At 59.5% G+C, this 22,119-nt stretch overlaps 9 protein-coding genes across 9 annotated transcripts; 6 read left to right on the top strand and 3 right to left on the bottom strand.

The window, feature by feature from the left end:
* The first annotated feature begins 65 nt into the window (after nt 1-65).
* Nucleotides 66-3,789, top strand: FA10DRAFT_264769 (hypothetical protein). Its single transcript, XM_025520782.1, has one exon. The coding sequence runs from the start codon at nt 361-363 to the stop codon at nt 3,622-3,624; it is 3,264 nt and encodes a 1,087-aa protein (XP_025381403.1). The 5' UTR covers nt 66-360; the 3' UTR covers nt 3,625-3,789.
* Nucleotides 3,790-4,147: 358 nt separating this feature from the next.
* Nucleotides 4,148-6,599, top strand: FA10DRAFT_264768 (hypothetical protein). The gene has a single exon (XM_025520781.1). The coding sequence runs from the start codon at nt 4,525-4,527 to the stop codon at nt 6,388-6,390; it is 1,866 nt and encodes a 621-aa protein (XP_025381402.1). The 5' UTR covers nt 4,148-4,524; the 3' UTR covers nt 6,391-6,599.
* Nucleotides 6,600-6,965: 366 nt separating this feature from the next.
* FA10DRAFT_264767 (hypothetical protein) lies at nt 6,966-10,395 on the top strand. Its single transcript, XM_025520780.1, has one exon. The coding sequence runs from the start codon at nt 7,126-7,128 to the stop codon at nt 10,114-10,116; it is 2,991 nt and encodes a 996-aa protein (XP_025381401.1). The 5' UTR covers nt 6,966-7,125; the 3' UTR covers nt 10,117-10,395.
* Nucleotides 10,396-10,415: 20 nt separating this feature from the next.
* On the bottom strand, nt 10,416-11,548 carry FA10DRAFT_226722 (metal-dependent protein hydrolase; the record flags this gene model as incomplete). Its single annotated transcript, XM_025518698.1, has 2 exons — nt 10,416-10,477; nt 10,567-11,548. 2 exons carry the CDS (start codon nt 11,546-11,548, stop codon nt 10,416-10,418), a joined length of 1,044 nt encoding a protein of 347 aa, XP_025381400.1.
* Nucleotides 11,549-11,815: 267 nt separating this feature from the next.
* On the top strand, nt 11,816-16,401 carry FA10DRAFT_43199 (TPR-like protein). The gene is made up of 2 exons (XM_025525479.1): nt 11,816-12,243; nt 12,443-16,401. The coding sequence occupies exons 1-2, from the start codon at nt 11,890-11,892 to the stop codon at nt 16,337-16,339; spliced, it is 4,251 nt and encodes a 1,416-aa protein (XP_025381399.1). The 5' UTR covers nt 11,816-11,889; the 3' UTR covers nt 16,340-16,401.
* Nucleotides 16,304-18,248, bottom strand: FA10DRAFT_274235 (putative FRS2-phenylalanine--tRNA ligase beta chain, cytosolic). The gene is made up of 5 exons (XM_025523210.1): nt 18,014-18,248; nt 17,796-17,942; nt 17,513-17,736; nt 16,496-17,451; nt 16,304-16,431 (listed from the first exon to the last, which is right to left on the bottom strand). The coding sequence occupies exons 1-5, from the start codon at nt 18,239-18,241 to the stop codon at nt 16,397-16,399; spliced, it is 1,590 nt and encodes a 529-aa protein (XP_025381398.1). The 5' UTR covers nt 18,242-18,248; the 3' UTR covers nt 16,304-16,396.
* Nucleotides 18,249-18,378: 130 nt separating this feature from the next.
* FA10DRAFT_264765 (hypothetical protein) lies at nt 18,379-19,061 on the top strand. The gene has a single exon (XM_025520779.1). It carries the CDS (start codon nt 18,561-18,563, stop codon nt 18,798-18,800), a length of 240 nt encoding a protein of 79 aa, XP_025381397.1. The 5' UTR covers nt 18,379-18,560; the 3' UTR covers nt 18,801-19,061.
* A 92-nt stretch (nt 19,062-19,153) lies between these two features.
* On the top strand, nt 19,154-20,219 carry FA10DRAFT_226971 (hypothetical protein; the record flags this gene model as incomplete). Its single annotated transcript, XM_025518704.1, has 2 exons — nt 19,154-19,468; nt 19,536-20,219. 2 exons carry the CDS (start codon nt 19,154-19,156, stop codon nt 20,217-20,219), a joined length of 999 nt encoding a protein of 332 aa, XP_025381396.1.
* FA10DRAFT_264763 (hypothetical protein) lies at nt 20,206-21,965 on the bottom strand. Its single transcript, XM_025520778.1, has one exon. It carries the CDS (start codon nt 21,878-21,880, stop codon nt 20,261-20,263), a length of 1,620 nt encoding a protein of 539 aa, XP_025381395.1. The 5' UTR covers nt 21,881-21,965; the 3' UTR covers nt 20,206-20,260.
* Nucleotides 21,966-22,119: the final 154 nt, after the last annotated feature.

Genomic DNA, 22,119 nt, shown 5'->3' with positions numbered 1-22,119 from the left:
ATCTAGCATGAAAGCCACATACGCACACACACCCCAGAAGAGCCGCTATATATCCTTCCTTTCAAAAGCTGCTAAGCCCCGCGGCGCCCTTTTTCCCGTCTCCAATCGGCTCGCCTTGACGTCGATCAACAGCGTTGGACGGCTGCAGCACTGTGAGCGGGATTTCCCTGCCTCGGTGGCCAAGCACGATCGTTTCTTTCTTGCACAGTCAGGATTGCATGACAAGCAGGGCCCACATGAAGGCACGCTTGCGTTAGATCAGTACAAGGTATACCCCCACTTTCCAGATACATCCTCAGGCGACCTTCGTGCGGGCCTTATCTGCCGATAGCAGCGCCTACATAGGGCCCCCACTTCGCCATGTCGGACAGCCAGCATGCCAGCATCCTAGACTCGTTTGGCGGCATCTCTACGCCGCAGTCCGAGTGGTCCTCGATCCATGGCGGGCTCCACTCTCGAGACAGCAGTGTGTCGGGGCCTCGGGCAGCGTTCGGCAGAGGCATTCCCATGCTGGCCAGTAACAGCGCCAGCACCGGCAACAACGACGATGCCCAGTCCGACACGTCGCTCTACTCTGACCAAGAGCAAGACTACATGCGCGGCAACAGCGACATCTTTATCAATGCACCCGACTCGCCCGCGGTGCCTCAGCGCCTCAGCAGCGTGTCGCACCCGCGCGAACGCTCCTTTTTCGATCCAAACTCGTCGTCACCGCCCGACCCAGGCGCAGCTTCGCCGTCGGAACCGAGCCGGCCCGCCGAGGGAGGGACGGGAGGAGAAGTCCGCGATCTTCTTGGTTCGAGCCCGATGAGCAAGGACCCGTCGAGGATGTCGGGCATCAGTGCCAGATCCGAGCTCTCGCCCAAGATTGCAGCACGAACATCTTCGTCGTCCTCGCGGTCGAAAAAGGACGGGACCGAGGCGGAGCTGGAAGCGCATCTGCAGCAGTCTGCCGATGCCGAGGATCCAAATCGGCCGAGGACACTCAAGGAGGCAAGGGCGCTGGCAAAGGAAAGGGCGAGGTTGAGAAAAGAGGCCCGAGAGAGCGAGAGTGCGCCGGCATCGTCCAAGGCAAAGGGTAAATCCACGACCTCGCCTGTGGTGGCGCCGCGACACGAGGCGAAGCCATCGATGGACAAGGAAACAGCGGCAGCTGCGCTAGCTAACTCGGATGAACGACGGTCCGAGGAGAGGCCTGAGCGCAAGTCGTTTGCGTCAGATCGATCGTTGTCTGTTTACTCCCATGAAGAAGACCCTGAAACAGGGCCACGGATGCAGAACGAGGACAGGAGAGTGCTGGGCCATCAGAGGGAGCCATCCCAAGGCAAAGCTGCAGATCCAGAGACCCTCGTCGCCATGGACAACCTGCAAGCGGCCGTAGGGGAGGCGTTGGAGGATCTCAGCTTTGGGAGCTCGACGGCCACGGAGACGACGAGCACCACTGTGCCACCGTCGGCCGTGGCCACCGTGGCCTACAACCCTGTCGATGAAGTGAAGACGCCTGTAGCATCTGAGGCGACGCTGCCCTCTGTCGCTGCTGCCAGCAAAGCCACGACAGCCTCGCACCAACGTGGCGGAGGAGCCGGCTCGTTTGATGCGAGGGCAGCGACGAGCAACGACTCGGGTTTCTACCCCAGTTTTGTGCCTCGGTCTGCGACCATGTCTGGCGACCTGCAGCGGCAGCAGAGTGACCGCGGCACAGTCTCGCTTCCTGCCTCGACGACTCAGCCTTCGTTTCCACGCCACGTCTCTGTTCCCTCCGAGTCTTCGACCAGCTCACGCCTCGGCCCGGGGCGGAGTGCGATGAGGCCGGCACGGCTCGACGTCTTTGGCAAGACGATTCCTTGGCCGGCCGCCTTTGACCCAACGGCCGTGCTCGAGCAGAAGCGACTGGCGCCCTGGGAGCGGGCAAGGGGGTATGCGCACTACTGCAACGATCTCTGCAAGACGCCCTCGGGCCTTCAGGTCTGGCTCGAGGTCGTTCAGAGGCCTGCGGCTAGTGAACAGCAGCGTAGGGTAGGCAGGCACAACCGTGGTTTGGGCACGGACGCCTCCGGCTACGCGGCCAGTGTGCGCAGCGACGCCACCTTCCCCATTCGCGGTGACGGTGGAAAGGCAAAGGAGATCCAGACGGCGTTCCAGCCGATTCCAGAGAGCCCCCCGAGTGGGCTGCCATCCAATATTCCGTACCCGTCGCTCGTCAATCAGACGATGGTCCCGTCGGCCTCGCAGCAACACTCTGTCTCGAGCCGGTCCAGCAGCACCCTCAACGACGACCATCACACGCCGGCATCGCTCTCGCGGGCGAGTGCGAGTGCCAAGGGCGCCGCGGGCAACTTCTTCAGCAGCCTGGGCAGGCGAGGCAGCACGCGGAGAACGGCCGCCGGGATGGGAGGCATCGGCATCGGCATCCAGCCGCTGACTTCCAACATGACCACAAGCCACAGCAGCGGCGGTGTTGGCGGCAGTAGCAGCAGCAGCGGCAGCGGCGGCGGTCTTGGTGGTGGTGGTGGCAGGGGCGCAAAGGGCAAGGTGATCTCGGGCCCTGTCTCGTCGCCGCCAACCGCATTCAACAATCCGCAGAGCCACCTGGAGGGCGCAAAACCTGGCATAGAAGGGCTCGACCGAACGCAGTCACCGGCAACAATGGCTCGGGCGCAATCGTCGCCCCACGTCGCACCGCAGACCGCCGCCCAGCGACCATCACAGGAGGTGCAAAGAGCGCAGGATCCTGCAACTCTGGCAAAGGGCTTCTACAGCCCTCGTTCGACCTCGCCTGCCGAGCACCAGCCCACTGTCGTCACAAGGGGACTCCTCGGCGGTAGGGTCGAGGGCAGCCCACTGACGACGCCGACGAGCGCAACGAGTGCGCGCACCCCCATGGGTCCCCGCGCATACAGCCAGGCAAACAGTGCCGTCAGTGCAGCAAGCAGTGCCACATTTCTCACCGCTCCCGCCTCGCCACGAGACAGTCCCTCGAGCAACGAGCAGCAGCAGATGCAGCTGCAACAGCAGCAGCACTTACAGCAACTACAGCAACAGCAGCAGCAGCAAGCGCTACCAAAGGGGCAGTACTACGGTCTCTCGTCGACGGGCGGAATCTACGGCACCCCTCAGCCCAACGAGGGCCGCACCAGCTCGCCCAGCAGCCCGCTCTATGCTTACTTGGCCACTGATTACGCCGGCGAAAAGAGGCCGTCCCCACTCGCGACAGGCAACGAGGGCAGCCCCAGCAATGAGTCTCCCATGCTCGGGAGCAGCACCGCCTCTCAGCACACGGTCCAGGAGCGCGACGGACAGCGGGGACGGTCAGCTGGCCTCGGGATACCAGGGAGGCGGACATCGTCCACCTCTGTGTCATCCAATTCGCTCCGTGCGCCCGGCCAGGCAGAGGACGGCGGCGGCAGCAGCAGCCGCAAAGAAAGCTTCAGCAGCACCCGGGCCTCTAACGGCGCCGGCGACGTGACCGACACGGAGGAAGAGGCGCTCGAGAAGCTGGCCGATGTCCTGCAGGACGCCGACCGGCCGACGCTGATCCAGTATCTGCGGCGTGCCAACGGCAACAACCTCGTGGCCATCGGCGACTACTTTCAGGACCAGGCGACGGGCAAGCTCCGACGCTGATCTCCGCTCCTCTTTTCTTTTCATTCTTTTCGAAAATAGTCATTTCACTCACGTTGATTGTTTGCAATGACAACCATAGGATACCTTTTTCCTCTCCTTTTTTTCCTCTCTCTCTCTTCTTCTCTTTCTTCTTCGCTGGTCTTGGCGGTGAAATTAATGGAAGACACTCAAGAAGCTTGGACTGGTCTTAGATTCGTTTGTCCTTTCTGAGCCAAGAAAGTCTTGAGAGGTGGAGGTCTGCAACCCCCCCGGAAACGAAAGCCACCAGGAAAAAATATTTTAGACGGATGGAAATTCCCGCCTGATGCGTGTGTGCCTGCCTTGCCTTGCCTTGCTTGACTGCCTGTCTGCCTGCCTGCCTGCCTGCCTGCCTGCCTACCTTGCTCTTGGAGCACGGGCTCTCTTGAAAGATTGTCGTTGATTAAAATCGAATTCGGATCCCCGCTCGCCGAGAACGGCTGACATCGACAGTATGCATTCAGAATTCTCAGTAAAAGGTAAGGTAGTAGAAGTAGAAGAGTAGCAGCAGCAGGACAAGGAGTACAGTGGTAGAGTAGTAGAAGTAGCAGGCGGACGGGTTCCGGTGATTGCCAAAGTAAAAATTTCAAGAGAGCGAGCATGGACCCTTGGCTTGATCGGCCGGCATCTAGTTAAAGTAGTGGTGGCGATCTAGTTTCGTACCTCGCCCTACCTACTTCTCTGGAAACAGCCAATCTAGCCATCCCTTCCTCTCTCTCTGCCTTTCTCTCTCTCTCTCGCTCGCTCGCTCCTCCCGCTCCTCCTCTTCTCTCTGCTCCACCGCCCACCCTCCTCTCCCCCATCCTCTCACTCCTTCCCCTCCCCTTTCTTCTACACCGGCATAATCTCCGGTTGAGTCACGGCACGGCAAGGCAAGGGAAGATGGTGCCGTCCTTCTTCGTGGGTGCCATCCTGGCCCTGGTGGCATCGCGGCCCACACCGGCGATGGCCCAGACATCGTACGTGTCGGCCTCGCCTGCCGCAAACACGACCGGTGCCGGCACCCTGTCGCCGATCCTCAGCCCTTCATTTGCCGGCATGGGCATCGAGCCGACGAACCTGATTGCCTATACCGGCCAGGGCGGGCAGCGCAACGAGCTGACGTACAACCTCATGATGAACCTGGCCAACATGACGGGGGTCCCACCGCACCTGCGCATCGGCGGCAATGCCGGCGACCGTATGATCTACCAGGAGTCATACAACGGCACCAACTGGAGCTACAACCCGTCGAGCGTCGGCGTCGGCAACACGGGCGGCAAGGTGGACCAGTACCTGTTTGGGCCGGGCTACTTTGCGTCGATGGATCTGCTGCCGAGCGACACACCCATCACGTACGGCATCAATCTCGCCTACACGGGCTCCGACTCGGCCCAGCTCATCGTCAACCAGGCCACGGCGGCACTCGACCAGGTCAAGAACGTCAACATCGTCGGCTTTGAGCTCGGCAACGAGCCGGATCTGTGGGTGCAAAACGGCTACCGGTCGCAGGGCTGGAGCGTGAGCAATTTTGGCGACGAGTGGGCTGCCGCTGTCCAGTCGGTCTACAACAACGTCCTGGCGCCCCGGAACAAGACTTCAAACTTCTTTGAGCCGCCGACGACGGCGACGACGGCGACGAGCGCGGGAAAGCCGTTCCGGATTGCTAATTTGGTCAGCACGGGCGTCGCCGTCGACAACGGCATCTACGTCGCCGGGTGGAACCAGCACGACTACTACTACTACGTCAACGTCTCGGGCTACACCCTCACCCTGGACCGGCTGCTAGACCTGTCGACGACGGTCAAGCAATTTACCGAATGGGCCGGGCAGGCGCAGCAGGCCCTCGTCACGGGCAAGCCCTACTACCTCCGTGAGATGGGCAGTGCCGGGCCGACGGGCCTGCAGGGCATCACAAACGTCTTTGGCAACACGCTCTGGTCCCTCAACTTCTTTCTCTATGCCGCCACGGTGCAGGTGTCGTCGGTGCAGATGCACATGACCAGCGAGTCCTATATCGCGCCCTGGCAGCCCCAGAACCAGGCCGGCTTCTCGGCCCACGTGCGGACGAGCTACTACGCCTGGGCAGCCGTCGACCAGCTCATCGGCGGCGGCTGCAACACGCGCGTGGCCAGTGTGGACCTCAACAATGTGCCTTCGGCGTACGAGAACCGCGTGGCGCTGTATGCGACCTATGACGGTGTTAACCTCGACTCGCTCGTCATGATCAACACCAAGCTGGCCTACGAAAGTTCGCAGAGCTCCGCGGGCAACCTCGTTTTCTCCCTCTCGCTCCGCAGCCTGGCTGGGCGCACCTTCCACCTGTCCACCCTGACAGCCGCGGGCGTCGACAGCACGCAGAACACGACGTGGAACGGCATCAGCTACGAGGTCAGCGGGAATGGGCTACCCACCGTCGTCGACTCGTCCGACAACACCGTCAAGGTTGGTCAGGACGGCAGCTTCTCCGTCACGGTCCGCGACAGCCAGGCCGTCGTGGCGCACATCGACAACAAGCTCGGCTCAGCAAACACCATCGACAGGGACGCGTGCGATGCGCTTGCCAAGTCCATCGCCGAGGGCCAGTCTGCCTCGCCCACGGGTACGAGTTCGGGCACGACGTCGGCACCTACCTTCCGCTCGACGCAGGGCTTCCAAAATGGGGCGCGACCAGCGGTCGGCATGTCGACGTTGGGACCCCTGCTGCTCGCGACACTGACCGTCGCAGCAGCGGCGTCCATCATGCCCCTCGTCATCCTCCTTCCGTGATCCTCCTCCTTCTTCTTCCTTGCTTTCTATCTCTCCTCCCCCTTTCGCCTTCATCGTCATCCTCTTCATCATCATCATCTTATCTTCTTCGCATCGAGCAAGGAGCCGCACATCGGACAATAGATCTATCGGACCGTAATAATCCGTTTCATTTCATAGAAGCCGCTTTATTGAGCGTGCACCAACCAATCAAAATACCATTTTCAGCTTGATAATCTGAGCGTCTGGATTGCGTGAGGAAGGCCGACTCGGCTGAGCTTGGCGTCAATTCCATCGCGTAGCCTTGGTCACCAGAAATGGCATATGCAAGCAGCGCGCGATGCCATCGAGAGCGCGAGTGCGAGCGCGAGCGTGCGGGTCTTTCTTTTTTCTGTGTGCGCAATGACGGAATGGACATCCGCGCTAGTTGATCCACATTTCCTTCGCACTAGTCTCTACATCTGCACCTAAGTTGGAATATTATTAATTTTTCTCGGGCTGTTCTGTTCTCTCTCCCCCCCTGATCTCGCTCCTCGCCCTTTCTCCTTCTCCTTCCTCATTTCGACACCACTACGGTACTTTCTCCTTCTCTTTCTTCTCCTCCCCCCTTCTTTTTCTCTCTTCTTCTGATATCCCCAGGTGCAATACCCATCCGCCCCCGTCCCTCCCACAGCCTCTCCATCTCGCTGTGACCGCAAGCAAGCAAGTAAGGAAGGAGCGAGCGAGCGAGAGAGAGAGAGAGAAGACGTACCACAAATGAGCATGCTTAGCTCCCACTCGGCGGCGGCGGCGCCCGCAGCCGTTGCGCCCACACCGACGCCCGCAGCCGCGGCGTCGGCACCCGATGCGTCCGTCGCCGCTGCGCCCGTGCTGGAGAAGATTGCGAGCGTGACGCAGACGGCGCCTTCTTCGTCGGCGGGCGACAAGGCGCCGTTGGTCAAGTCCAAGGACGCCAAGGCCAAGGAACTGGACGCCAAGGCCAAGAAGGACAAGGAGGAGAAATCGAGCGGCGGCGGTCTGCTGAGGATGTTTAGCAGCCGGCGAAAGAGTCAGGTGCCGCCAAAGGACAAGGACAAGGACAAGGACAAGAAGCGGGCCAGCGTCGTCGAGGGCAAAAAGGACACCAAGAAGGCGACGACGCCGGCCATCGTCGAGGAGAAGGGCACCGAGGCCGACAAGGGGAAAAAGGAGGCAGAAACAGCGGCGGCGGCGGGACCGGTTGCTGCGCCCGCCCTCGAGCTCGAGCCGACGGGCGACTCGTTTGCCGCGAGCATGGCGCCTGCTTCGGCGCCTGCTGTTGCTCCTGCTGCTGCCCCTGCTGCTGCCCCTGTGGTGGCCCCTTCCGCTGCTGAGGTGACTGTGCCCGCTCCCGCTGCAGCGCCGACATCCACCGAGGCTGCCGTGGCTGCCCCTGCGCCTGCCGCTGTGCCTGCCGCTGCTGACCCGGCGAGTGAGGCGGCTGCTCCTGCGTCTACCCTGGCCACCGCAGCCGCGCCCACACACAGCGCCGTCAATGGCGCCCATACGACGATCACGACGATCCAGACGACCGTCGAGGCGCAGCCGGCCGCTTCTTCCGCTCCTCCTTCTTCTGTCCAAGCCGCACCTGCTGCAGGCAGCACGGACAAGGACAAGAACCTCTTTGTGGCCGGTGGGCTGGGCGCCACTGCTGCGGGCGCCGCTGCGGCCAGCGCCGTCAAGGCTGAGCAGGACAAGGAGCAGAAGCCAAAGGTGCAACCGGCTTCCACTTCTGCTCACGCTCCCGCTGCTGCTCCCGCTCCCGCTGCTGCTCCCGCTCCCGCTGCTGCTGCTGCTACTGCTGCTCCCACGACAAGTGCGGTGCCCGTTGGTGTCGGCGCCGTCGCTGTGCCGCTGACCAAGGAGCAGGAGCAGCAAAAGAAGCGCGAAGAGGCGCGTCTGGCCATGCTCGAGACGGAGCGCATCGCCGCCGAGCACCGGGCAAAGTACCCGACGAAGAAGGACAAGAAGCGCGAGGAAAAGGAAAAGAAGGAGCGCGAAAAGCAGGCGGCCAAGGAGGCAAAGGAGCGCGAGAAGCGCGAAAAGAAGGAGGCCGAGGTGCGAAAAAAGCTAGAGGCCGAGCAGGCCAAGCGCGACGCGCTCCTCGCTGCCAAGCGCCAGGAGGACGACAAGAAGAAGGCCGCCGAGGCGGCGAAACGCGCCGAGGCGCAGCGTAAAAAGGACGAGGCCGAGCAGAAGAAGCGCGATGCAAGCGACCGTAAAAAGGGCGCCGCCATCCTGGCCAAAAAGGAGGCCAGCGAAGAAAAGGAGGCCAAGCTGCTCAAGGAAAAGGAAGCCGAGGAGCACAAGCGCGAGGCAAAGAACCAGGCCGTGCGCGAGGCCACGCTGAAGAAGGAGGAAAAGGAAGGGGACAAGGCCGCCGAGGAGGAGCATAAAAAGGTCGAGTTGGCCCGGCTCGAAAAGGAAAAGGAAGTGGCGCGAAAGGAGGAAGAGATCAGGAAGCGCGAGGAGGAGTACCGCAAGAAGGAAGAGGAGCTCAAGAAGCGCGAGGAAGAGGCAGCCAGGAAGGAGGCTGAGATCAAGAGAAAGGAAGAAGAGGCCCGCAAGAAGGAGGAGGAGGTCAAGAGGATCGAAGAGGATGCCAAGAAGAGGGAGCAGGAGGCCCTCAAGGTCAAAGAGGAAGCCGAGGCAAAGAAGAAGGCTGAAGAGGAAGCGGCTGCGAAGCGAGAAGCCGAGGCAAAGAAGAAGAGAGAGGAGGAGGAGGAGGTCGCTGCAAAGAAGAAGGAAGTGGAGGCAGCTGCCGCCAAGAAGAAGCAGGAAGAGGAGGCAGCTGCCGCCAAGAAGAAGGAGGAGGAGAAAGCCGCCGCCGCCAAGAAGAAGGAAGAGAAGAAGAAGAGCAAGAAGGGCGAGGAGGAGGCCGCCGCCGTCGTCGCCCCTGCCGCAGCTCTTGCGACGGGCGCAGCCCTTGCACACAGCGAGAGCGGATCAAAGAAAGGCAAGAAGCCCAAGGACAACGGCAAGTTCGTCGAGCAAATCGACGACGACAAAGACAAGAAGAAGACGCAGAAGGAGGCCAAGTCGGACCACAAGCCTGGCTTCCTCGGACGCCTCTTTGGAGCGAGCGACTCCAAGAAGGACGCCGCGCCGGTCTCCTCCAAGGCTGCCTCGAAACCCGCCCCTGCTATCCCGCCCAAGGAGGAGGCAATGGCAGCACCGGCTGCCGACAACAAAAAGGCACAGGAAAAGGAGACCAAGCGAAGCTCGGCGGCTGCCCTCTTTGCCACGGGTCTCGGCGTGAGCAAGGAGGACAAGAGCAAGAAGTCGCCTCGAGCTTCGCAGGCTCCCTCGTCGGTCTCTACCTCCGAAGCCGCCCCTCCGATCAAGGACGACGCAAACGGGTCCGCCCTCGACGCGGCCATTCCTCCTCACATCCTCGCTGCCATCCAGCGGGGCGACGAAAAGGAGGAGACCAACGGTGAAGCTGCAGCAGCGACGGGCCCCGCCGCGTCCAAGCCCAAGTCGTCGTGGCCCACGCCCTTGGCAGCTTCGTCGTCGGCCAATGGCTCGACGACTTCGAAGCAGTCGCCCACGATCAAGACGCCCTCGTCGCCCGCGGGTGCCGCCGCTGCCGGAAAGCGGTCGATTGACCACGGCTCCGTCTACTCCGAGGCACGCTCCTCGACCAACTCGAAGCGCAAGCTCGTCAGGCATGTCAACCCGCCCAGGGGCCCGGGCAAGTCTGCCGGCGCGGTCCAGTGGCGAAGCTGATCGTCGACATAATATCAACACTACCACTATACATGCTCTCCGTTGAGCTCAATCTATCACAACACACACTCGTTTGGTCTCCATTATTCCCCCCACTCTCCCTTTCGTCTCGCACGGACAAACCACACTCGTTTTCCCTTTTTGCTTCGTATCGCTAAAGAAGATACCCCAGATGGCTTTGTTGCTATTTCGCTTCTCTCTCTACCTTACTACTACTACTTTACACACTCTCATTACTCTTGCTTTTCCTTGCTCGAATGATATCCCGTGCTTTTGGACTCGCCTCTGGACTGGACCAGCTATGCGGTGAAGGCGAGGGCGTCGTGTGCCATCTTGAGTGCCCCTTCCTTTGTGGCGTTGCCTGATGAATGGGTGGAAAGAGATAATTGGACGGGAAAGTGTCAGCAGGCCAGAAGAAGATTTGCCGAGAAAGAGGGAAGGTAAACCCACCTCCAATGAAGCCGCTCTGGTGGACAAAGATGCAGCCGGGGATGCCTGTTTTGCTGCTCAGCTCGTCGTCGCGGACGCCCCTCCACGGCTCTGGGAGTGCCTTTCGGCTGGCGAAGCTCTCGGGTGTCTTGGGCACGGCCTGCACACGCCACTTTCCTGCCTCGTCCGGGTAAACGACGTAGAGGGTGTTGCTGGCGTCGTCGAGGTTGCGCTCGGCCTCGAGCGTAAAGAGGTGGTCCTTCCAGCCGACGTACGAGTCAAAGACGACGAGCCGGGGCGTCGCCTTGGACGCGTCCATGGCCGCCTCGACGAGCCGCCGGGCGGGGAGCCAGGAACGGTAGGCGTAGTCGACACGGTCAAAGAACTCGGTGCCGGCGAGGGTGCTCGCGCGCTCAAACCGCTCGTCCTGGTCGCGCTGCCGCGCCTCTGGGTCCGCGGGCAGCGTCTCGTTCCAGCTCGGGTTCAGGTGGGCGATGCGCGACGACAGGTCCGTCTTGGACCGATACGCGGGCCGCACCTCGGCAGGCAGGTCGGCGTAGAGCGGGATGCCATTGTCGATGCCGTCGATGGCCTCGACAAAGTCGTCGTACAGCTTGACATGCAGCAGGTCCACCGTCGCGTCCGTCTGGGCCAGCGTGAGGTGCGCGGCGAGAATCTCCTTTCCAAAGTGCTTCCAGACAAGTCCCGCGCTGCTGAGCTTGGTGCCGTGCGCGCCGTCAAACACCTCGTCGAAGCCGCGCTGGTGGTGGTCGAAGCGCCACTTTTCGGGCTCGTACGTGGCGCCGACGTCGACGACGATGGTGGCCCGGTCGATGAGCGCGGCATCCCGCGTGCGCGTCAGGGGCTCCGACGCGAAGCGGGGCAGCTTGCGTAGCAGGTGGACGGCAAGCGCTTCGTCGGCGTGGTGCGTGCCGCTGTGCGTCACGATGCCAATGCCGTGGTTGGCACGCTTGGCATCCGTCGAAGCGAGCGAGGCGGCCATGGCGTGGGGCGGGCGAGCGAACAAATGCCGACCGTGGAAGAGTTGCTGGCGAAGCAGAGGCAAAGACAGCTTGATTGACCCGTGCGGAAGGATGAGTTTTGATTCGTCTGGACGAGCACGAAGGAGAAGTAGTAGTGCAGCAAAGGCAGCAGCAGCAACAGTGGTGAACAGGAAGATGCGAAAAGGAAGCCGCTACCTCTGAGGAAGGAAAATTCAAAAAAAGTCGCATGTCACGCCGGCTGCTTCGACGCACAGGCCGCCTCTTGGAGACGCTCTTGAACTTTCACTGCCGCGCGCCGCGCGACGCGCTTTCCCAGCAGCGACGGAAGAGGAGGACAGCGATGGAGCCCGAAGCCGCGCCGCCCGGGCAGAGGAGCCAGCGGAGGGCAAAGCCTCCGCCGGGAGCCTTTGCGTGGTCTACATTGAGCAGCCAGGCCAGTGCGGGACAGCACGACGACGAGGAGATGGACGACGCGATGGACGAGGCATGGGATGGCGACGATGGCGACGACGAGGATGCGCTGCAATACGTCGACGAAGACGTCATTCGCGCCGCAGCAAAGAGTGGCGGCGGCGGCGGCGGCGGTAATGCTGCTGTGAGTGACCTGTACGATGACGGTGGCGAAGAGGACGAGGAGGACGAAGAGCTCTACTTTGAGCCCGAGGAGGATAGCGATGACGAGTTCCGGCCCCAGATGAGAAAGAAGTTGGCCAAAGGTTCCTCGTCGTCGCGAGCAAAAGGAAGCAGAAAAGCTGGCAAGCGCAGGTCAAGGGCGGTGGGAGCCAGGGGGTAAGTTGAGCTGATGATGGACAGGGAAGAGATGGGCATGAAAGTACTGACTCGCATGTTGAAGCGCCGACGAGTCTGACACTAGCTCAGGCGAAGACTTTGACGATGAATCGGGGCTTTCTGACGATGACGAGGGCGACGAAGATGAGCAGCAGCAGCAGCGGAGAAGTAGGGGGGCGAAGGGTGTCTCAGGGCGCTACACCAAGCCGGTGGACATACCTCTAGAAACACCACATGAGCAACGCCTCGCCCGTGCGAAACTCAAGCAGTGGGCACCGCCCACCGGCCACGGTGGTCTCGAGCGGCCGGAGGTGTGGCGAGAGGAAGGGGCTGAAAGGCGGAGAAGGCAGGCGAGTGCACCGCGAGATCTAGCGCAAGAAGACGTCGAAGCCGAGAAGGATGCCATTACCAATCTCGCAGAGGCCTTTCAGTTGAACAGTGAGGCCGGCCTGCTGTCCGGATGGAATGACGCTCTGCAGCGACAGTATCCTCGAGATGTGGAGCAGGAGGCGGACATGAGACCCAGGAGAGGCAGGATGAGGGAAGAAGAGGAAGAAGAGGAGCAGGAAGAAGAAGAGGCAGAGGAGATCGATGACTACGCCTTTCAGCAGGATCTGCGAGGCGCTGCCGGTTTCAGGAGGAAGCGCGACAAGGCAAAGGAGAAGACCAGAGGCAGACGGCAGATGAAAGAACAGATACTCAGCCCCGAAACAAGGCAGGTGCTGTCCCAGGCCAACATGCTGTACATCAGTGAGGACATCGACGGGGCCATTGGCAAGCTGCAGGAGGTGATTAGCCTCGATGCCACGGTGCGATCTGCGTGGGCCACGCTTGCCGTCTGCTTTGGCGAACGCGGTCAAGAGGAACGCAGCATTCAATGCCGAATCATCGAAGCTCATCTCACCGCCCACCCAGTCTCGCTCTGGGTCGACATGGCTCACAGGAGCCGAAGCCTGGGCTTCTTTGAGCAGGCCGATTACTGCTTCTCCCAGGCCATCAAGTCGACGAGGGAAAAGGACAAGTCGGATGTCATTGACATCATGTGGGATCGTGCCATGCTACTCCAGGACGATATGGACCAGCCCAAGCGCGCGGCGCACGCCCTGCTTCAACTTCTCAAATTCAGGCCTCACAATCAGCAAGTCATCAAGACGCTCATCCCGCTCCTGTACCAGTGCGACATGATTCCAAGAGCCATTGCTGTCCTTCAGGAGCTCGAAGAGTGGAGCATGGGCGCATTCGCCGATCCTGGTGTGGATCTCCGCCTGCTCGTCGATGGGACTGAAGAGGATATCGACGGCGATGTTCAAAATACCTACGAATCAAGCGAGGTTGTGACCTTGGCCGATCTCCTCCTCTACGTAGGAAGGGCCGAGGACGCTCTCATGACGATTAAGCGTGGCGCTCGATGGCTTCAAGGAAGGCTTCACGAGGACTTTTGGGAAGAGGTACCCGATGACCGAGAATTTGACGAGGTTCGAGGACGACCGCTATTCGACGGCGAGCCTAGGCCGCAGGGCGAATTTGGGCGCCGAATCGACATGGCGCCGATCCACTATCTCGACCCCGAGATGCGCTTTCGGCTTGGCATTTGTCGTTCTCGCATGGGCGACGCCAGGGAAGCCAAGCACCACTTTGAGATCTGGAGGAGAGATGCCGACTTCCTCGAGCAGATGGACCATTTTGGCGAGCTCGTCGATGAGTACGTACAGATGGGCTACGCGGAAGATGGTCTCGAAATCGCAGAGCACATCTACAACGAAAAGGGCCGGATGATGGAAGTGCAACAGAATCCCAGCCTCATGAACGAGCAAGAGGCGATGGTGTACATTGACATTGCCGACTACAAGCGGATCGCCGCGTGCTTTCTCGCCCTCGAGCGTAGCTCGGACGCTATTGGATGGCTCGAGGGCGTCTGCGTCATGGACCCTGGCGACCTGGAAAACAAGCTCAGGCTGGCCGAAGCGCTCGAAGATGTGGGTGAACGAGAGAGGGCAATCGAGCTTGTTGGAGAGGTTGTCCGGGCGAAGAGGGTCAGGGAAGCTCAGATCACGGCTGAGGCTGCCGACGCCTTCCGATCTGACGATCATGACCGGCAGCAACAACAGCTTACAACCGGCCGAGGCGAAGAGGAACGCACACTGGAGAGCACACTATCCTTCTTCGCGGAGGTGAACGCTGACAGAGACCCGTCATTGAGATTGGGCCGCAAGCAGACGGCTAGGACGAACAAGGAGGGCCTCACGACGGAACAACGGAGGGAGCTCGAGAGCATTCGGGAAGGTGAAGCCGACCTAGCCTGGCGCCGCATGAGGCACCGCCAAGAGGACGTCTTTGTTGACCATTGGTGGTCGGCCGATGTGCCCTTCTCTGGCGATGCCAAAGTGGACCTTTTCGGAAGCCTTGAGACGCCTTCGGAGCGTCAGAAGCGGTTCGACTCGGTTGCAGACTGGCTCGAACATGCAGAGACGCTCGTCGTCATGTTCCTCGAGACACCGCAATTGTATCCAAGCGACCGGCTCAAAAAGTTCACGGGTGTATTCAAAGATCGTCGTGGCCGAGGACGCGGGCGGGGAAGGGGGGGACGAGGTGGACGAGGCCGGGACAGAGGAGGGAAGCATCCACAGATCATGGAGAGAGGCAAAAATCGGCCTGGCACACTCGACGGGCAAGCCCGTGCGCTCCTGTCGAGAATGGGCGATGATATGCTCGGTGGGAAGCAGTTGGCTGCCGACTTGTTCCGAAAAGAAATCGAGGAGCACTCGTCATTTCGGGGCATCGACTTTGATGACTGGCTGCTGATCTTACTCCAATACGCCATGGTCCAGACTAAGATGGGCAACTATCAGCGAGCAAAGGACACCTTGACGAAAGCCTTTACTGCGAGTGTCGTATGGTCCCGCGACGACCGGAAGCTGAGAATCAATCTAGGACTCTTGGCGTGCGCTATGCACCACGGCGATGCCGGCACCGTCTTTGAGGAAGTTCGCCATGTCAACAATTTCTTCCAATTCGATCCAGAGCTGCCGCGCATCATCAACACGTTTGCAAACGCCATGGGCGGATACGGGGCGGCTGCCTACCAGGACAACAGGTATCTGAAGAGCTATCTACGCAGGGCAAGGATCCACGAGGCCATCGTCCAGGGTGTAGCATCAAAGTTCAGGAACAATCGATGGGCCATACAGGGCCAGCTCTTTGAGAGCAATGAGCTGGGCAATATCCGAAAGGCCAGGAAGAGAGGCGCTCGTGCTGATGACGACTCGGACCCGGCCGAAGGTGCTGAGGAGGAGAATGAGGAAGCAGATGGTGAGCCTGACGAGGAAGACGACCAAGATGAGGACGATGACTTGGAAGGGAAGGCCGCAGGTCAAGATTCTGGCCAGAACGGCATCGCAAAGGAAGAGTCCGCAGCGATGGTCTGGAAGCGCATCGAAAGGACCTTGAGCGATTGGGAGCGCAAGCAGCTCCAACCACCTACGCAATACAGCCCGCATAACGACATTCTGTACGCTTCGATGATCTTGACGTCGTCGAGTGGTATACCCTCGATGGCCTACTGGCTCCGCGTCTTTGCACACGTCCAGTCCGACGCCCTCGTCTGTCTGGGCGCCAGTATCGCCTGCCTTGGTCGAGCGATGAATCGACAGGTCGACAATCGGCACCAGTGCATCGTCCAGGCCATGGCCCTCCTTTCGCATTACCGAAAGATTCGGCTGGATCGCCAGAAGGCAACGAGTGACGGCACGCCCTCGGCAGAGGCAGAGTACAACTTTGGAAGAGCCTTGCAGCAGCTTGGCCTCTACTTCTTGGCCGTGCCTCACTACACAAAGGCCCTCGAGCTACACGATCAGGGGGTCGCGCAGCGCCAGCAAGACGAGGAAGCAAACGGCTTTGATCCGCACAAGGAAGCCGCCTTCAACCTCGCTCTCATTTACTCCGTCGAAGGAAACAAGACCATGGCTGCCCAGCTCTTTGATCGCTACCTCGCCATTCACTGACGAAGTAGAGAGACTTTCAGGGATTGTAAGCAATGTATTTCTAATAGTAGAGACACTTTATGGGAAGCGGACCGCGGCTGCCCTTTCAACACCTGTTTGCGTTTGGGTCCTGTCAGTAGGAAGATCAAAGTGGTGGAGATGATGGAAAGCGCTCACCCTCGATTGAGACCTTGTGTCCGACCAGCTCACGGATGTTGTTAATGCCGTACCGGATCATTGTCGGCCTCTCTAGACTGAGGCCCCACCCAAGGACGTTGACTCCTTCCGGCAGGCCCATAGGCCTGAGCATCTCTGGCCTGAACATGCCGCTGTTGCCGATCTCGACCCACTTCTTGAGGCCCTTATGGTACGAGAAGATCTCCAGGCTTGGTTCTGTGTACGGATTGTAGGCCGGCTTGAACCTGAGGTCGGTGACGCCCATCTTGCTGAAGAAGATCTGCATGAAGCCGATGAGGTCACCCAGGGTGATATTGTAGTCGGCCACAACACCCTCGACCTGATGAAATTCGGCCAGGTGGGTGGCATCCACGGCCTCATTTCGAAAGACACGATCGATTGAAAAGAGCTTGGCAGGCTTGAAGCCGCCTGGTTGCTGCGCGATAGCATAGAGCATAGCCGACGAGACAGCCGTCGTGTGTGTCCGAAGGACGAGCCTCTCGGTGACTTGGCGCGAAAAGGGGTAGCGATAACCAGTGGATCCGTAGCCGCCCTTTTCGTGCACTTCTGCCACTCTGGCGAGGTAATCTTCCGGGATCGCTTTAGCGCGCGGCGGATCCTTCACGAAGAAGGTGTCCTGCACGTCTCTTGCTGCGTGCTGTTGTGGGACGAACAGAGAGTCAAAGCACCAGAATTCCGATTCGACGAAGCGATTCGTGGGCATTTCTGTAAAGCCCATTTCGAAAAAGATGTTCCGGAACTCTTCGCGCACTTTGAGGAGAGGGTGAAGGGCGCCTGAAGTGGGCGGTGCTCCCTCGGCGTTGAAGTTGTACTGTTTGAAGGCGGCCGACTTCCAGCTGCCAGACTGCAGCATCTCTACAGTCAGGTCTGTCTCGAGCTTTTCGACCTTGAGGGAGAACTTGGGGCCTTTTGCGATGCTGAAGTAGACCAGCTTTCTGTGAAAGATATGCACGTTGGCTTTCGTCTTGAGAAGTCGAGCAGAAGAATATGGCTCACCTCTGGATGATCAGCTTCCTCTTCCGGAGCTCGGTGATCTTGGCGTTGTCCGACAAAGTGCCTTTCTCCTGCACCTGCTTGAGATCATTGGCGGTCTCATCCGTGATAGCATCAACGCCAGGGACGCGAGCAAGGAAGTTGGGCTGTGATGGGTGCTTGCGCACCCACTTCTTGGCGAAAGCCTTTCCTTGGCCAATCTTGAGTGTGTCGGCGCCGAGTGCCGTCTTTACGCAAGTGAGATGGTTCAGCATGCTTCAGAAGAGAAGGATATCGCCAAGCTCACCTTGAGGTCATCGGCACTCTTTCCTTGCTCAGAGTCCGCTGGAAGCGCGCTCCAAAGTCTGGCCTCTTGCGATCCAAGCTTGGCAATCGACCGTCCCTCGCCGCTGGGAACGAAAGAAATCTCGTCCTGGACCTTGTACGTAATCATCTGGCGGGCGCAAAGAAGGAGTGCCTCAGTAATGTGTCCAAAATTGCCGGAGCCAGGCTCTAAGGACCAACCTCTCTGCTTGTCAGACTGTTGAGGACGCCCTGAAGTGCAAGCTGCCAGTTGGCCCTCGACCGAAAGTACTCTTCGACGGCTTTTTCATCCTCGCCCGCTGGTTCTCCGCCGCTCGGCTTTGTCCACAAAGCTCGAGTGTCGTCGATCTTCCCACCGTGTGCCTCCAAGAGGGCCAGAATCTCCTCTGCGGACGGGACCGCGGCCGCCGACGTCGAAGCCTCCGCCATGCTTGTGCCTTTGTCGTATGGTCTTTTGGTGAGAAGGAGTCAATCAAAAGGTCTGAGCTAGTTTCGCGGCACGTGAATTTTGCCCTGCCAAGCTTGGAACCAGCGCCAGGCAGCCCAATTCACCTGCCCTCCTCAGTATCTCTTTCTATTGTAGGCGTAGGTAGATGGATGATAGACAGATGCTCACCATGCGCAACAAGTGCCGGAGTGAACGGGCCGATCCTCCCGCCCGGCGTTCTCGAGCGAGGGATAAAGAATGCGGCGGTTTCCAGTCTTGGGAACACTTCCTCTTTTCCTCACCAGACAAAGACGGTTCACCATGAAGTTTCTCAACCTCCTCCCCATCTTTCTCGTCACTTTCAGCTCCTGCTCGGCCTCAGAGCAACTTGGCTGTGCAATCGGTGAGATGTGCTGCACCTGCATGCACCCGTACGATCTCAGTTTTCCTACGGCGTGCTTTCCTCAAAAGCACTGCTACGTGACCACTGCGTGCGACTCGATGACGAGGTGCACAAGGCCCTGTTACAATGATACTGGCTGTAAATACACCAGCAAGTGATCATCAATCATTAACCTCGCCCATCAACTTTTCGATCACGGTTGGTCTTTGCAAGGACCCCTTCGACGCCCTTCGTCAAAACAAGGGCGAGGTGGGTTATCTTTGACACTTTGCGGATTGTCGTGCCTCAGATCTCACTCTTAAAGCGTCCAGCACCTTTGCGCATGCCGACTTTTCCGTCATTCCTCCGCACCTGACCATGAGATACATCTTTCACGTCTTGCCGACCTCTCATTCAACTTGCTTGTGGCCAGACCACCCCACGCGCTACTTTATGTCTAATCCATTCAATTTTTTTTTCTCTTTGGTCTTGTTGACCTTCCTCCTCACCGTCATTTCTCAGGAGGATGACGATGAAGGCGGCGGTAAGTCATGAGACGCTGCACCCTTCACTTGGATCCCCGGGTGATGCGGTAGTCTATCATCCACTGAGCCTGAGCAGAGAAGCGCAAGCAGAGGAAGAGAAGGGCGCCGAGGCAGTCAAGGTCCAGGTACCCCCCGCGGCGATCCAACACATTTTTGCGCACCGTCAATGGCGTGCCGGCATGCTATTGGCTGATGCCATCGCACACGGTCACCTTGCTCTAGCTGAAAAGACGGTATTGGAGCTGGGCGCGGGTACGGGCTTGCCAGGCATCGTCTCAGCGCGGCGTCAGGATGTGAAAATGGTGAGGCAGTCTTAAGGTTAGCGCCACACCGTAAGAACTGCCGACTTATCCCTTGTCCCTGCAATAGACTGTCCTGACCGACTATGACTCGCCGCCAATCGTATCACTCCTACAGCAAAACGTCCGAACGAACACCGGATCGAGCATGTCACGAGTCCGCGTCGCCGGACATACGTGGGGAGTGGCGATGGATGACGTCGTAGAGCTGCTGCCCACGTCCCTGCAGTCGCACCTCTTTGACGTAGTCCTGCTTGGCGATTGCATCTGGGACGATCTGTCTCACGCAGCGCTGCTCAAGTCTATCACCTTCTTGCTGGGCAAACGAGCCACCTCGCGCGTCTACATGGTCGCTGGCCTCCATACAGGCCGGCAGCGGATTGTGTCCTTTTTGCGACGAGCATACCGTGCTGGTCTCGAGCTTCGTCCACTAGATCTCGATGCCTCTTGCGATTGGATGAAGGCGCAAGACAAAGACGGAGAGGAAGCGGCTTCTGAAGAACTTCGACGGCTCAAAGACGACGATGCGCTCCGGGATGCGCCAGAGCTCGTCTTGGAGCTAGGCGTTGGCGGCGGAGACGAAAAAGGTCAGAGTGACAAGGTGTGGGAAGCGAACAAACCGAGACTTGACGGAAGGAGACGTACATTTGTGCACCAGGAAAGGTTGGAAGAGGCACAAGAGATGGGAGGCATCAAAGAGAGGAACCGTTGGATCACAATATCGGCCCTGGGGTGGCGAGAAGACTTGCTTTGATAATGATGATATTATAGAATACAGATGATGCGGACGACGATCTAGCGAACGCTCACGGGTGGCTCTTGGCCCGGTACTTTTCCCCACTCAAATTCGTCTGCCTTGAATACAGCAATCACGTTCTCCGGTAGAGCCTCTTCCTTGGGTGCTTCGCTGGACCAAGCGTCAAGCTGGACGACCGGTTTGCTAGGGCCTCCTCCGAATGCTCCGCCACCACCGCCACCACCCCCAAAGGCCGAACTTTGCGGTGCACTGGTTCCAAATGCGGAAGCTGAACCAAATGCCGATGCCGGTGCTGCTGGAGCATGTGTTTGCCCAAATCCTCCTGGAGCGGTAGAGCCTTGCGCGGGCGTTGGCTGTGCGGGCGTCGAGCCAAAAGCACTCGTGCTCCCAAACGCTGACGTCGTTGGATTTGATGGAGAAGCACCGAATGCTGACGGGGCCTGACCAAATGCAGATATTCCCTGACCTGCGGCCGGAGTCGATCCACCAAAGGCTGAGCTTTGTCCAAAAGCAGGCGCTGAGCTACTTCCAAACGCCGACGGCTGACCAAAAGCGCTGCCACTGTTCGAAGGCTGGCTCCCGAAGGCGGAAGACTGAGACATTTGCGGCTGCGGCTGTCCAAAGGCACTGGAAGCTCCGAATGTGCTCGTCGATCCAAAAGCAGATGTCGATCCGAACGCTGGAGTAGCCGCTCCTCCGGCTCCGAATGCTGAGGGAGTTGTCGTTGAACCGAACGCTGGAGCGGTGCTTGTTGAGGCTCCAAAGGCAGTCGATGGGCTCTGCTGCTGACTGCCAAACGCGCTTGGCTGGCCAAAGGCGGACGTACTCCCAAAAGCTGAAGGCGACCCTCCAAAAGCAGAAGAGCTACCGCTGCCGCCAGCACCACTGCCTCCAAACGCACTGGGTTTTGCAGCTTGAACGCCAAAGGCTGTGGCATTCGAGGTTCCTTTTGAAGCATTCACAGCCTCTGCAGAATTCTTGACAGCCTCCCGATGGGCGGCATCGCCGTTGCTGAGCGCTTGTGAAATGGTTCGATCTGCTTGACCCGCCAGCTGAATTTCCTGTTGCGCGTACGCTTGGCCTTGGCCCGACTTGAGCGCTTCATACGCTCTCAATCTCATCTCTTCGGGGCTGACATCACATCCCTTTATCAAGTTCGGCTCGAACTTGGCCGGCCCATAGACGCTCATTTTCCAGATTGGCCTTCCTCTTGGACCCAAGTCCTCTCGAATCCCTGCCGCAGAAAGCTCGGTTTGTCCTGGCAGAAACATGGCTGTCTGACCAGGTGCGCCTCCTCTACTTCCTCCCGGCCCTGTACCCGCTCCCCCTCCTCCTCCTCCTCCAAATGCTGATGGCCTACTGTTGGAACCAAAAGCTGACGAATTGCCGAACGCAGATGGCGTCGAGGAGGCTCCAAACGTGCTTGTCACGTTTCCAAATGTAGCTCGGGGCTGACTTGACGAGCCAAAGGTATTTGGCGGTGCAGCTGATCCGCCACCTGCCCCTCCGAATGCTGACCCACCGCGGTTGGCAGGTGATCCAAAGGCAGATGTCGCGCCAAAGCCTGAGCCTGAGCCGGAGCCTGCTCCTTGAGGGTGCTGTTCCGAGGAAAAGGGTTCATAAGCTTCAGGGCCACGTCTTTCCCCGTCAGAAACCATGACGATCTCAAGCTCACCTCATTCTTGCACTGATTGCCGAAGCGACAGGCTCCCCTCAGGAAGTACTGGCAAACAGCCATCTTCACTGTCGGACGAGGTGAGAAGAGCACTTGGATGAGGCTCAAGGGCTGAGCTTGTTTCAAAACACGTGGCCAAAAGCATTTAGAGAATCTCCACCAGGCATGCACCGGGGTCCAGCCACATCCATCGATCGAGTGAGATAGCCACCGCCAGCGCCG

The sequence above is a fragment of the Acaromyces ingoldii genome (assembly GCF_003144295.1).
Source record: "Acaromyces ingoldii strain MCA 4198 unplaced genomic scaffold FA10scaffold_1, whole genome shotgun sequence".
Taxonomy (NCBI): domain Eukaryota; kingdom Fungi; phylum Basidiomycota; class Exobasidiomycetes; order Exobasidiales; family Cryptobasidiaceae; genus Acaromyces; species Acaromyces ingoldii.
The sequence above is the reverse complement of the archived record's forward strand: the minus strand, read 5'-3'. Positions and strand labels throughout refer to the sequence as shown.

Bases quoted from the DNA above. Each gene is read 5' to 3' on its own strand.
- FA10DRAFT_264769 (XM_025520782.1), top strand. From the start codon at position 361: ATGTCGGACAGCCAGCATGCCAGCATCCTAGACTCGTTTGGCGGCATC.
- FA10DRAFT_264768 (XM_025520781.1), top strand. From the start codon at position 4,525: ATGGTGCCGTCCTTCTTCGTGGGTGCCATCCTGGCCCTGGTGGCATCG.
- FA10DRAFT_264767 (XM_025520780.1), top strand. From the start codon at position 7,126: ATGAGCATGCTTAGCTCCCACTCGGCGGCGGCGGCGCCCGCAGCCGTT.
- FA10DRAFT_43199 (XM_025525479.1), top strand. From the start codon at position 11,890: ATGGAGCCCGAAGCCGCGCCGCCCGGGCAGAGGAGCCAGCGGAGGGCA. The intron at 12,244-12,442 runs ATGAGAAAGAAG...GAAGACTTTGAC, and splicing joins ATGACGAGTTCCGGCCCCAG to GATGAATCGGGGCTTTCTGA.
- FA10DRAFT_274235 (XM_025523210.1), bottom strand. From the start codon at position 18,241: ATGGCGGAGGCTTCGACGTCGGCGGCCGCGGTCCCGTCCGCAGAGGAG. The intron at 17,943-18,013 runs GTTGGTCCTTAG...TGCGCCCGCCAG, and splicing joins ACAGTCTGACAAGCAGAGAG to ATGATTACGTACAAGGTCCA. The intron at 17,737-17,795 runs GTGAGCTTGGCG...ACTTGCGTAAAG, and splicing joins AGAGTGCCGATGACCTCAAG to ACGGCACTCGGCGCCGACAC.
- FA10DRAFT_264765 (XM_025520779.1), top strand. From the start codon at position 18,561: ATGAAGTTTCTCAACCTCCTCCCCATCTTTCTCGTCACTTTCAGCTCC.
- FA10DRAFT_264763 (XM_025520778.1), bottom strand. From the start codon at position 21,880: ATGGTTTCTGACGGGGAAAGACGTGGCCCTGAAGCTTATGAACCCTTT.